The 15,146-nt window shown below is 37.3% G+C and overlaps 1 protein-coding gene across 1 annotated transcript in view; it reads right to left on the bottom strand.

Annotated features, from left to right (window-relative positions):
- LOC122814399 (zinc-binding protein A33-like) overlaps positions 1-15,146 on the bottom strand; it is a 104,699-nt gene that overhangs the window by 26,451 nt on the left and 63,102 nt on the right. The window contains exon 2 of the mRNA XM_044086981.1: positions 2,167-2,262. Within this exon, the coding sequence (XP_043942916.1) occupies positions 2,167-2,262 (96 nt within the window). The remainder of the gene's footprint in view (positions 1-2,166; positions 2,263-15,146) is intronic.

A 15,146-nucleotide genomic window follows, 5' to 3' on the forward strand; every position in this document is an offset into this window, starting at 1 on the left:
GAAGAACGAAGATACTTGGGTTGGGACAACGTACAAGACGAGTCCCAAGGGGAGGAGGAGTAGAAGGTGGGCAAAGTGTGGTGGTGTGGTAGCTACAGGCCACGGGGGTGCAGCGGATAGCATTGTCGCCTCACAGCAAGAGGTTCTCCGGTTCAATCCTCAGCTGGGGTGCCTTCTATGTTGAGTCTGCCTGTCCTCCCTGTGGTCGCGTGGATTTCCTCCAGGTGCTCCAGTTTCCTCCCACATCCCAAAGACATTGGATTGGACACTCTAAATTGGCCCTAGGCATGATTGCATGCATGTGTGTGCCTTCCGTGGAAGGTTGGGTGCCGGGCTGGCAACTCGGCACCGTAAAACTCTACTGCCATTCATGAGCAGACAGGTGATCCACTGTGACGACCCCTAATTGGGAAAAACCAAAAGAAGAAGACGTTCAAATGATAGGAATGCATATATATCTGTATTTCACACACACATGCCCTGTTGCAGGGTCTGATAATTTACAGCAGTGATGCAAAACAACTTGCATACTTTTCTGGGTGTCAGCTATGAAGAAGAGCCATAATGAAACATTTGTTTTGTGTTTCTATGGGTTGGTGAGCAGATCTGTAATGCAAAATGGCTCACGCAGGCCTACAGCAAAAGACTATATCTATAATACTTAGCAGCTTGTGAGGATCTATGAGGAAAGAAAATCTATCTATGGAGCAGAATGGCTTGTATGGCCCTGTGGGTTTGTAGTACACATATCTGTGGTACAGAATGACTTGTGTAGACCTATGGAGTTGGAACCAGATTTGAATTACATAATGGCAGGTCTTTACTCTCACTAATGTGCAGTGAAATGCATTTGAGAGTTAAAACTTGATAAATCCTATAAATTAGTTTTTTTAACTGCAATGAAACACGATCGGTACAGCTACCAAAAGCATAATTTTCCTTGCCATTAAAATGAAAAATCTATTTAATATGTTTTTAACATGTCAATCCTATTTTAAACAATTTTAATTTTTTTTTATTTATTGACATTTGATTACTAGAAAAGTCTGACTGTGTAGGAGCCCATTTTCACATGAGGCCCAGGGAGAAAAGCTCCAAAGTACTACAAAACATTTTAATAACAATAATGTTACATTCTTCAAAAAAAAATACAAAAACATCTACAGTTTAAAGCATTATACCAAATTAGACACAATATGAAAACATTGGTTAAGAATATATACACCATATATGACGATTTAATATTTAGAGACAGTTTAATTTTTGTATAAACTGACTAAAGCTGAGTTAGTATAACACAAACAGGAATTACAATATGAAATCAGAGAAAAAAAAGGGTCATGGTATATTTAGAAAGAGTCAAGAGAGAGAAATTGACAGTACTAAGAATAGCTACTTCTTCATATCTAGGGATTATAGCACATATATTTAAAAAATATATATTTTTCTTGTATTACACACCCAACGTCCTGTGTAATTCAACACCTGCATGTTAACTCAGTTCTGACTTCCACACTTGCAGCATCATAAGATACGTACTATGCACTGTGAAGGCTCTGCTCCATTCACTAGTGCAAGTATATATAGTGCGTCATTAAACAGTGCTGTGGGTTTACAGGCGCACAAAGACTGAACTAAAATGGACTGTAAATTAAATAATGGTATCATTTCAAAAAGTAAGATATTTGTGATTAAAATAACCATTGTAAAGTGACAGTACATCACTTCGGGACAGTGGGTAAACATTTATTACCAACTCTTTATATTATCATGTACTATCGTAAGACAATACCTTGAATGGTCGTGCAGATAATTATGTTAGCAAATGCCTGCACAAATCAATTTCACATACACAAGTAAAATATTACAAAACAACCTTTAAACACTGTTTACAAGATACTGCCAGACATAACAGTATACTTTACTGAATCTTAGGTTAAAAACATTTCCACTTTCCATCACTACTCAGACCTCAGCACAAAAAACAAAGGTATCGTTAACAGGTTTCTCTCAAACTCTTCTCACTGATAACCAATAAATTGCATGTAATAAAATTAACTTTAAAATAGGAGCACTACTAAAAAAAAGGTATAACAGATGCCGTATGCATTTCTTATAAATTATCTGTCTTTAAGACATTTGGAATTAACCATTCACCTTACTTACTTTTATATCTCTAATTCCCTTCTCATGATGGTTTTGCATGTATTGAAATTGTTTCACTTTGGATTCTAAAGGTGTTAAAGTTGTTTTTATCTTGTCCTATGGATTGAACAAAAATAATAAAAAGAAAACATAATTAAACCACATGAACAACAAGACCATGAGCTGCAAATGTACTTTGCTGACCTTCAGTTACAAGGACAGTGTAAAACACCAAGATGGCTACTATACCCATCACCAATGTCTGTAAAGTGCCAGAACAGGCATATAGACACTACCAGGAACTTTAAGACCCATTAGTGCAGTGCTGGGTAAGCAAAACTATAATTTACTTTTTGAGCTTTAAGGACTCAATTAGTAGAACCTTTAATCTATAAATGAGAGTAAAGGCATACAATCTTAGAAAGGGAGTGGTCTCTATCAGGCAACTAAGATAAAATGGGGAAAAACATTGGACAACAACAACAAACACAGCTTGGTTATTAATAGCTGTCCTATTCAGAAAGGGGATTAGGCTGTGGTAATCCTTCCCCACACACACGTATACCAGGTGGCCCACTTCTCTACCTAGTGGATTAAGTCAGAAATTTTACAAAAATATCCACCTTCCTCCTGCACCCCTAAAACTCCCCTATCTTAAGTATGCTTTCTCAAGTCAAGGAAAGCCATTTCAATTTACTGTATTCACAATGAATGTTTAGAAAATGTATTTCTCTCTGTTACAGAATACCTTAACCCCCAAAATCAAACAGTATCTTCACTGGGTGCATATTTCCCCTAAATGCTATTATTTTTTGTACTTTACCAACCCCACTTATGCATTTCTGCCATGTTCCCCATTCCATACTTTTCTAATCCACTTTTGTTTATGAGGTAAAGCAGAAGGCACCAGCACAATGTAGTTCAGAGGGATAAAACAAACACAGGTAAATCTGAAAGAAAGTCCTAAAACAGAAAGCACTGACTGATTACTGGTTAAAATAATTTACAGTGGTCACTAAAAGAAACTGCATGAAAAGATTAAAGAGGTAAGGAAACAAACTAGCTGAAAGCAAAGCAGGAAAGGAGTCTTGCAAACCAGGGAGACTGGCTAAGGAGACAACTGCCAGTTATGGAATACATTCTGGTAGTTCCACTCAACAATACAGAATATGAATAAAAAAAAATGAGACGACAAAAAAGATCATCATAAACTCTGTGCTATTACTAGAATGAAAGATGCTTAAAACAACCAGATTACACAACCTGCATTCAAGAATCCCTCGAAATATAGGATACATTAAATAAAAAAAGTTTTGATACTGCAGCCCAGAATGAGATTTGCATAACTTAGAAACAAATTTAAAATATAGATATGCTGTCTTTTGTGCTGGATCAGAAGGTTGTCAGTACTTTCTGCACATCAGGTATATGGATTCATGTTCTAATACTGACCCCTGCATTGCTGTTTGGGCGGCTCCTGTATTTTTGAAGGGTCATCCTTTAGAGGAAATATTAACTCAAGGTCCCATCTGTGTGGGTTGATGGTAATCTAGGAGGACGTTAAGAAGTACGTCACATTTCCTGAAAGCCATAACAATTTTTATTTAGATATTTACACATTTAACATGTTTTACATATTTTTAATATCATATACATTATTTACAATCATAATTTCTTTCTCTTTACCCCCACTGTTTTGCTATCAAAATTTTACTCACTTAAATTCTTTATTATGCAGTTTATTACACTGTAAACTGTCTTTTTAATTTCTTGTTTTTTTCTCTGCATTATGCAATTTAAACAGTACTGACCATATTTATCCCATGTAAATGTTGATTACCTTTTCCAAAAAAATCTTTAACCGTTTTACATTTTGAACACACACATTTAAATATTTTCTTCTAGATCATAAAATGTACTACCTTTTTCTTCAGATCTCTTATTTAGCATGTGCTTTGCTGCCCCTTCGCCCTGCTGATCATTCATTCCTTTCTCAGAAAATTGGTCCATTGAAACCCCATCCTTATAGCAAGGATAAGGGAACAGTGAACATCATTTAAGGCAGGAGTTAGGGATGGTTTTAAATTTTTACACTTTGACGCCCTGATTCCAGTGTGATTTGTTGTGCACTGGATGTGTCAATGACAGCATCTCACTTACTTCTACAGGTGATGTAACCCTCAAGACTGCTCTTCCTCCCTCAAAACCAACACTCCCACATAATCACTGATCTTCATCAGATATTCCACTGCAGGAACAAGCATACAGAATACATATACTCTTCCCCTTAATCCCAAACAGTGGGGAGCTAAAAAAACACATAACGTCTCTCTTCCCACCCACTCAAACCTTTGCTTATAACTAAATTAGATTTGTTACTAACCTCTACAAAAAAATCACAAAATTACTGTGTTTGTTTAAATTTTTGATGCCTGTCACTTACAGGTTTTGTTTTCTTCCATGTCTTAAATAATCACTATCTAATAAAACTCATCCATAACACCTTTATAACCATTCTTTTCAGTTCTAGAGTATATTTTCTGTTTCTAACTTCCACAACATATTATTTTATATTATGAATAATCATTCCTCATCTAACTTTCTCCTCTCATTGTGTTTTATGTTATGTCAATACTCTTCCCAATTCCTAACAGTAACAATTCCTAACAGGAATTTACTTATCAAAACATCTTTAGCCAACATTATTTTATTCAGGACTCATAATAAATGCAACAATGTCAAATGAACCACTGAATTTAACAACCCCAAACTTCTGTTTTTTTGCCATTTTGAAACTCCCTCTTAAGAGTTTCAATTTCTGAAGGTAGCATATTCTCAGTCTTCCAGTACATACAGTTTTAACCCAAATGCTTCATATTTTATTTATATTAAAGGCTCTTTCAGTTATCTATTTATCACTTTTTTCACACTTCATCTGTAACACTAATGCTTCTGTTTCTGAAAAATATGCACCTCCAGTTTTAAACTTATTCTTTATTCTTTTCTTTATTTAATTTTAAGTTTACAATTCCTAACAGAATGACCACCACTTTATATCTACGTAACTCATTCTTTAATGTTAATAATAAAAGTAAATCATTATAATTTGCATCAAGTGGAGGATAAACCCCTTCCATGATAATTCATCTAGCTGTTAATAGTTTTTAGTACAATTCTCAATGACTGTATTCTTTATCAACATAAAGACTATAGCACTCATATGCCATCTTTGTCAGACTTCTTTTTTATCCAAGTTTTGTCTTTAACTATTCTTTAATCAAAGCTTTCATCCACATTTTTTCATAAATAGTCTTAAACCCTGTTCATAGCCTTTTTTCCAACACCATAATTTTCCATCCTTAGTCATTCATTCATCCATCCACGCGAGCACAACCCATGCTTGGTCATAACAGACACAATCAAAGCAATATATCAGTTTTGCCTTTTGTTCCCTTATTACACCATATTTGAGTTTTTCGGTTGTAACCAACATGCCCTTTGCTTTTTTGTCTATACCATAAATGTCATCCTCTATTATACTAATTAAATAAATTAAAAAATCTCTTTTACAATATTCACATTAGTATTGATATAACATAAGATCCAAATTGTATCTGTTTTTATTTCTTCCACACAAAAGTTATTACTCCAATTCAGATGGCTTCCTCATTCATTCCATGACTAAATCCTTCATTCACAGGCATCACAATACATTCCTTCTCTTCATTTCCCATCATTTTAAAAGGAATTCCCAATACTATTTCTAGTGAACTACTCTCTCTTACTTCTTCAGTATTTTATCCTTGTATGATACTATTTCTTTTTGAAGCTCTATTCTTTTTACAAATTCAAGTTTAATGCCACACTTCATTTTTACCTTTTTCTCATTCTTCAGCATATATCTTTCTTACATATTTATAATGCAAGATTGGTTATTTTACACATATTTCTTCCTCTATCTAAATTTTCCAGTTATTTTACTTTACACTCATCCTACTTAACTTTCTATATAAAAAAGATGTAACCTCTGTTTCCTTTGCAGGAAAGGAAGTTTTGTCTACATAATATTATTTTTTAACAAAAAAAAATTGATGATTTATTAAGTCTGTTATTTTTTCTTTACAGAGTTCACAATTTTCCTTTTTCTTAAAACAGCCTAAAGTCCTCTGCTCTACAAACTGGTCAACCTTTTCTACCAATATCTTCACTCTTTTTCTACTTCTACATACACACTTTCCTATATTTCTTCTTAAATATTCCCCACCATTTCATCCAGGTGTCATACAAAGATGCCATATTAATAGGTTCATCCTAGAACCATTTTCTCTCTCTTTGTTAATTCTCCTTTCCCTTATTTATACTTCCCCCAGAAGTGGCCTCAAATGTCAGACTATCAGAATATACAGTTATATCTACTTAACACCAACTGTTTCCAAACCTTCTGAAAACAAGAAATGATTGATTTCCATTTTAAACCTATTCCCCATCTGTCCTTCCTCCAATGCAATTAGTCACATTTTAGCAATTCTTTACATTTATCATCATATAAAACTTTATTACCTTTCTTTTTCAACCTACAGTTAAAATATCAGAGTATTACTTTATCAGTGGTATTACTCCATAGTAGTATTTCCTTAATCATTTCAATCTCTCAGTTAAATCAATTAACATTACAAGCATTTGGCATTACTTATTTTAACCTCACTTTCCCTATTATCACAGCCACGTATTGTATATCATTTTTTTATTAGCTTTACTGTTACTTCATAACATTCATCAAATTCAAAGTTCCTCCCTTCCCCTATAACCTCTGAAACTGATCACTTTGTATATTGTTTAAAAATAAAACATCAAGTAAAAATAAAATATCATACTCAACACTCTTATACTCACCCAGTACCACAAATGTCTAAAGATCTCCCTTAGAGCTGATCACACTGACTGAGCTGTAGAACTAACTTTTTACTTTTTGTCTTAGCAACTGTTAAATTTTTGTCTTCCTTTTTCTATCAAAGTACTCTTTTCTCAATAGTCCTTTCCTATCGTCTAGGACATCTTCAAAACTTTCATTAGTCTCATAATAATCTAATCATACAAATATATTTTAATTTAATTAATAGTTATTATTCACCATGAGTAGAATAAGCAATGTTTCAGTATCTTTTCATGTACAATTTACATTTTCATTTTGTTTTGGAGTACTTACAGTGTTACTATTTTCAATAGTTTACCTGATAAATATTCTCGCTTTACTGTCAATAATTTTATAGTGATGAAAATTTACCTAGCACTATGGATGGACAATTTCCCACAGTTTCTGCAGCCACCTTGGTCGACACTGGCATACTGAGGCAGTGTTGCAATTGTCTCATGTTCACAGACAACCCTCTACTCCTAGTACACACAAACACAATGTGTGAGAGAAGCAACTATATTAAGAACCTTGAATCCATGATCTCTTGCACATCAGTCAGTACATATGATATGACAATCAGCAGGTTGCCAGCATGGATACCACACCTCCTACTCCACCCAAACCCATATCACACATACATACGTACATATGTGAAGGTCCTCACCTGAAACATACCTTAACACCAGATACCTTCCAAACACAAACACAAGCACGTTACATAATACTTCCTCTGCAGAACACATTACACATAATAGCTCATGCACCAATGTCTCACCAGTCAAACACTTATGGCAAAACAGAAAATCAAACATATTAGTCATAGGTGATTCTATCGTGAGACACACTCATGTTCCTCTCACCAGGCTGGATAAGGAAAAGGTCACAGTCGGCTGTCTGTCAGGTGCTAAGATATGCCACATCACACATCCACTCAAGTCTCTCAGCAGTAGGTACTGTTATGACTCGGTTATAGTCCATGTTGGTGTGAATGACTTGAGATGTACCTCTCTGGACTATATGAAGAGAGACATGACTGAGCTCTCAGACTACGCCCAGGCTTTACTGGAAAGGCTCACCCAGACTGCTACAGTAGAAGAAGGAAAGGTTAGTTTGTTTTTATTTGTTGTATTTTGTATTACTTTATTGTCTTTTTCTATTTTGTATACTGTGATTTGTTTTCTTTACACTGTGTTTTACTTGTACAATGCTTTTAACTGCATATTAAAACTTGAAAAGAGACCACAGCTCTGTCTCTTGTGAGTCAGACAGAAATGTTCCCACACTGCCACCCGGTTACTGTTGTGTTCTTAAACACCACTGCCTTTTTAGTTGGTTGTCCCTTATGTTAATCTGATCATATATCTCATTTTCTCTCTGCTTTTACTGGCTGGTGTGAGTAAGCACAAAATTATAATTTTGTGAAATCACTTCCCTTTAACTATTTAAAATTTATTGGCCATACTACTGTATTCCATAGTACCAGAATACAAAAGTGACCACCACCTTTCAATCTATCTTGCCGTTTTAAAAATAGTGACTCTCCACTAAAACTTAACTTTCAGATGGGTAAAACTTAAGTTACCTACTTTCACATCTAACTCCTTTGGTGCACACTGCAGTGTTTAGGATAAACCATTTTTTATCTTACCTTTAAGCATCTACTGCAAGACCACCAGTTATTGGAGAGCCCACATTCTGCCTCTCAATAGTCATCTTGGGATTAGTGGTTCTGTTTTTCTCCCGGTGAAAGAAGGAGTGCAGTTACATCATTTCCTGGAGAATGATGATTACCAGAAAGCTTAACAACTGCTTTATAGGTGACAGCTTGGAATATGTATTTATATTTTGACCCTGGTGAGAGTAGGAGCAGAGTCATTTATTCCTGACTCTTTCTGGTTGGAGAGTGAGTGTCTGTGCTGAACATACCTGACTGGTCTGGTTGCTATTTGAGGCATCTACCAGAGGAAAGCTACAAGCCTGCAGACCCTTGCATCATCTGTGACAAGACTGTGGATGACCAAACAGGCAGTAGCCTGCTTTTCTTCTTGGGACTGGTGCTAACATTTTGCTTCTTTTGAGAGAAGAAGCAAAGGAGTATTGTATCCCAACAGAGTCAAGCTGTGCTGAGACCACATTAGTAGTAGCTAGGCAGTAGACATTCATGCGACTCCCCTCTTTTCATCATTCTTGACAAGTTGATTCTTTATTTTTCAGTAAGTACTTCTTGATTTCTTTCTGATGTCAGAATATCTGCCTAAATACTTCATCATTAAATTTTCAGGGTCTATGTATTAGTTTCCCCTCAAGTGTTTGACAGTGCTCTGTACAGACTCAGACACCTTGTGAGACATTTTTCCTGTAAAAGGAATATATAAGGAAACAGTTCCAGTACTTAGTAATAATGACCATCCCTCCTGGCATGTCTAAAGGTCAGTTCCCTGTGCTTTCTTCTATTAACCTGGTGAACTTGGTCATTCTGAGGCAGTGTAGCAACTGCCTCATGTACACAGACTTACCTCTCCTGTTGCCTCCCAGCACTCAGACTTGTGAGAGATGCACATATATCCAAATTGGAAGTCATGCACTCTCAAGCCAAGACTGGAATAGCTGGTCAAGAGGAGAAGGTCAACACCTGCACCACACCACATGCAACACATAGCCCTCCAGAGCACCCACCATCAGAGCTCTTACATAAAAACACAAACCACACACCCTCCTTTGCAGAGGCTCTCAATAGAAATATCCCCAAACAGCAGAGACCTCCAAGGCAGAAATGTACTTGACCACCACAACACAGCACAAACCACAAGACACATAGCTTGCATACACAGTGTGCCCCTCAACCTAAGCCCCTAAGGCAAAACAGCTTGCCCAATACAGTAATCATAGGTGACTCGATAGTGAGGCACACTGATGTCCCACTCACTAGGTTGAATAAGGAGAAAGTAACAGTCAGCTATCAGGTGCCAGAATCTGACACATAACACATGCACTCAGGTCACTCCGCAACAAGTACAAGTATGACTCTGCCACTGTCCATGTGGGTGTGAATGACCTGAGACACACCTCCCTGGACTACATGAAACGAGACATGGAGGAGCTCTCAGGTTATGTGGTCCAGGCAGGTATGACCCTAGCCCTGAGCAACATTCTACTGTCACCCAAAATGATACCGCAGTACAAGCAGAAAATGACTGACTTCAAAAATTGGCTGTTTCTGGTGTCATTCTAAGGAGATCCTGTATCTGTCTGCTTGGGATGACATGACTGACAGACCTTGATGGTTTGCTAGAGATGGCCTGAATCTGTCACCCCTGGGTTTCTGGATACTGGCTAAGGCTTTTGCCACCCCTATAGTGCTTTTTTAGGTGATGTTCCAAAGACCGAATTACCACCATAACAGCTATAAATAAATGCAATCTGAGGGTCATGCTGCTCAATGCTAGAAGTCTAAATCTCAACATGCACTTGCTCGAAGCACACCTCAAAATGGAGAGCATCAACATTTGTGCTGTAACGGAGACCTGGTATAAAGTAGCAGAAAGCACCCCTGCGCTACCAGGCTATAACTCATTCCTGTGAAATGCAGTTTTATTCCTGTTTTTAATAATCAGAATGTGTTACAATTTTATGAAATGTTAAACTTCTCTGTAGAACAGGAGATTTGTAATTTTCTGAAGTGTGATGGCAACCTTGTTTATAATCTAACGAAAAAAGAATGTTCTGCTTTGATAGCTTTGAGCAATAATAAGAATCTTACTTTTAAACCTTCTGATAAAGGTAATAAGCTTGTTATTATGAATGTTTCACAGTATTTGGATATGTGCCATCAGCACCTTAATGATACAGATACTTATCAGAAGGTTTCCTTTTCTGTTTATGAATCAGCAATTAATGAATATATGAACCTTACGGATAAGGGCATCAGATTGGGTTACATTTCTAAGGATGATGTGAAAAAGAGATTTAATGTTGAGGGGGTGGATATTGCTTGTTTTTATTGTCTCATTTCAGCTTACATCTTTCTTACATATTTATAATGCAAGCTTGGTTATTTTACACATATTTCTTCCTCTATCTACATTTTCCAATTATTTTACTTTACACTCATCCTAATTAACTTTCTTTATGAAAAAGAGGTAACCTCTGTTTCCTTTTCAGGAAAGGAAGTTTTGTCTACATAATATATTTTTTTTACAAAAAAACTTTGATGATTTATTATGTCTATTATATTTTCTTTACAGAATTCACAATTTTCCTTCTTGTTAAAACAGCCTGAACTCCTCTGCTGTATGAACTGGTCAAACTCTTCTACCAATATCTTGTTTATTTTCTCGCCTCGAGTCATTATTTTTCTACTTCCATATACACACTTTCCCATATTTCTTCTTAAATATTCTCCCCCATTTCATATTAAATATTCTCCCCCATTTCATGCATGTGCCATAAAAGACACCATATTAACATGTTCATCCTATAACTGTTCCCTTTGTTAATTCTCCTTTCCCTTTGTTATACCTTTCTGAGAAGTGGCCTCAAAAGTCAGACTGTCAGACTATACAGCTATATTAATTTTACCCAATCTGTTTCCAAACCTTCTGAAAACAAGAAATAATAGATTTCTGCTTTAAACGTGTTCCCCATCTGTCCTTCCTCAGATGCAGTTAGTCACATTTTAGCAATTCCTTACATTTAATACTATCTAAACCTTTATTAGCGTTCTTTTTCAAGCTACAGTTAAAATCTGAGTATTACTGTATCTGTGCTTACGACTCCATAGTAACATTTCGTTAATCATGCCAATCTCTCGGTTAAAACAATCGACATTACAAGCATTTGGCACAGCCTTAAATCCATTATGTATCTTCTCCTCACTCTCCCTATTATCACATCCACTTATTATATCTCAGTTTTTTTATTAACTTCACTGTTACTTCATAAAATTCATCAAATTCAAAGTTGGAGTACCTACAGTGTTACTATTTTCAATAGTTTACCTGATAAATATTCTCGTCTTACTGTCAATAATTTAAGCGGATGGACAATTTCCCACAGATTCTCCAGCCAGCTTGGTTGACACTGGCAAACTGAGGCAGTGCTGCAACTGTTTCATGTTCACAGACAACCCTCTACTCCTAGTACACACACAAACACAATGTATGAGAGATGCAACTATATTAAGAACCTGGCTTGAATCCATGATCTCTCACACATCACTCAGTACATATGACAATCATCATGTTGCCAGCATGGACACCTCACCCCCTACTCCAAGCAAACCCATATCACACATACCTACATATGTGGAAGTCCTCACCTGAAACATACCTTAACACCAGATACCTTCCAAACACAAACACAAGCACATTACACATAATACTTCCTCTGCAGAACATGTTACACATAATAGCTCATGCACCAGTGTCTTATCAGTCAAACACTTAAAGCAAAACACAAAATCAAAGATATTAGTCATAGGTGATTCCATCGTGAGACACATTGATGTTCCTCTCACCAGGCTGGATAAGGAAAAGGTCACAGTCAGCTGACTGTCAAGTGCCAAGATATGCCATATCACACATGCACTCAAGTTTCTCAGCAAAAGGTACTGTTATGACTCCATTATAGTCCATGTTGGTGTGAATGACTTCAGATGTACCTCTCTGGACTATATGAAGAGACACATGACTGAGCTCTTGGACCATGTCCAGGCTTTACTGGAAAGGCTCACCCAGACTCTGCTACAGTTTGCTGTGAGGTAAAGATTAATTTGCTTTTATTTGTTATATTTTGTATTGCTTTATTGCCTTTTCCTATTTTGTATACTGTGATTTGTTGTCTTTACACTGTGTTTTACTTGTATTCTGCTTTTAACTGCATATTAAAACTTGAGACCACAGCTCTGTCTCTTGTGAGTCAGACAGAAATTTTCCCACCCGGTAACTGTTGTGTCTTAAACACCACTGTCTTTCTAGTTGCCTGCCCCTTATGCTAATTTGACCATATATCTCATTTCCTCTCTGCTTTTACTGGCTGGTGTGAGTAAGCACAAAATTATCATTTTGTGAAATCTCTCCCCTTCAACTATTTAAATATATTGGCCATCCTACCTATTCCACAGTACCAGAATACAATAGTGACCACCCCCTTTCAATTTATCTCGCTGTTTTAAAAATAGTGACTCTCCACAAAAACTTAACTTTTAGACGGGTAAAACTCAAGTTACCTACTTTCACATCTAACTCCTGTAGTGCACACTGCAGTGTTTAGGATAAACCATTTTTTTTTTCATCTTACCTCCATGAAAAACTTCTCTAAAGCTGACTTTGGGCTCCTAAAAACAGAGGTGGCTAACTTCATGGCACAGATATCAATGGAAAATAGATGCATGACTGCCAAATAATACACCAATGCACTGTACGAATACATACATAAATGCATGGAACTAGCCATACCCAACAGAACCAAGACGCTCTCCTCCAAAAAAAGAAGCCAATCTGGTGGTCCCCTGCCATTAATAAACTCTACAACAGAAGGAAGAAACTGTTGCAGAAAAAGGTGAAGTCCCAAGACTGGAAAAACTCCCTTATTAGCCTCAACAAAAAGTTGAGATCCCTCCTCAAAACCTCTAAAGCCAGCTATGAAGGCAGAATTACGGCAGACACTAAAAACAACCACAAAGCCTTCTATAGTTATATCAAGAATCTCCAGGGCAATACCCAGGTTTGCGCTGAGTTACTGCACAATGGTACCACCTATACTGAGCCAACAGATATTGCCAACATACTGGCTGACAGATTCAGTGCCAACTTTACCCCTCTCCCCCCCAAAGGACCAATGCCAATACTAGAGGAATGCCAGGCACCCAGCATTACTGCAGCGCTGGTTAAAGCTGCATTGTCCAAAGCCAAGAATACAGCTTCCATGGGACCCAGCAATATCCCTGGATGTGTTCTACATGAACTACAAAGTGAACTGGCACCATATCCGTGTGTCCTGTTCAATCACAGCCTCACCTCAGGCTTTGTCTACGAATGGTGCTGCTGCAGTCATTCCTCCTGGGGAGGGACACGACTACAGACCTGAATTTTTGCCTCATTAGCCTAACAAGTCTGATATGTAAAGCTATGGAGTGCATCATCATGGACCTAATTAACAAGGATATATGGAATCTCCAAACTCTAGATCCCACGCAATTTGGTTTTGTGAAAAGTAGATCATAACTGCTCAAGCTGGTTGACTTTTTTGAGTTAGTTACCAGGCTATTGGATAAAGGCAGAGCAGTTCTGCAGCCTACCTCAATATAGCCAATGCCTTTGGTACCATTCCCACTCCAGGTGATAAACTCACCAAACTAGGCATCAATCCCTATATCACTAGGTGGGTGCGATTGATACGAACCAGAACCCATAGTGTGAAAGTAGCGGACTCCAAGTCAGACTGCCAACCAGTCATGAGTGGAGTGCCACAGGGATTGTTCCTGGTTCCTTGCCTGTTTGGCATTGACTTTTAAGAAGTCCAGGCCAACACAGAGGGACTCTGGCTGACCAAGTCTGCAGACGACTGCAAACTGGGAGCCATTATTAACTCCCCAACTGATGTAGACATCTTATAGAAAGGCCTCACTGAAACCAATGACTGGTGTAAAACCATGGCGCCAAGCAATGTAAAAAATCGTCATCATCGCGGAAAAACTCAGCTCCCACTAATTACCACATCAGTGGGAGCCGACTGAACACTGAAGGCGTTGTAAGAGAGCTGGGTCACAGGTTGACAGCAACCTCTTCTTCGACCACCACACTGCCACTGTGGTCAAAAAGTCCTTCTATGTGGTATATCTCACTACCAAGGGTTTTGCATTCAGGAAGAAAGAGGTAATCATCTCTGTCTCTAGTCTTCCTTCATTAGAGCAATCATCGAGTACAATGCCTCATTTGGCATGTACCTCACTAGACACATGCAACAGCTGGAAAGGCCACAAAAGTAACTCACGAAGAGGATCCTAGGCCTTAAACACATGTCCTACATGGACAGACTCAAAAAAAACTTCAGCTATTCTCTGTCTCATATCATCTACAAAGTGACC

This window comes from Protopterus annectens, chromosome 10.part0 (assembly GCF_019279795.1).
Source record: "Protopterus annectens isolate FY-2018-M chromosome 10.part0, PAN1.0, whole genome shotgun sequence".
NCBI lineage: Eukaryota > Metazoa > Chordata > Ceratodontiformes > Protopteridae > Protopterus > Protopterus annectens.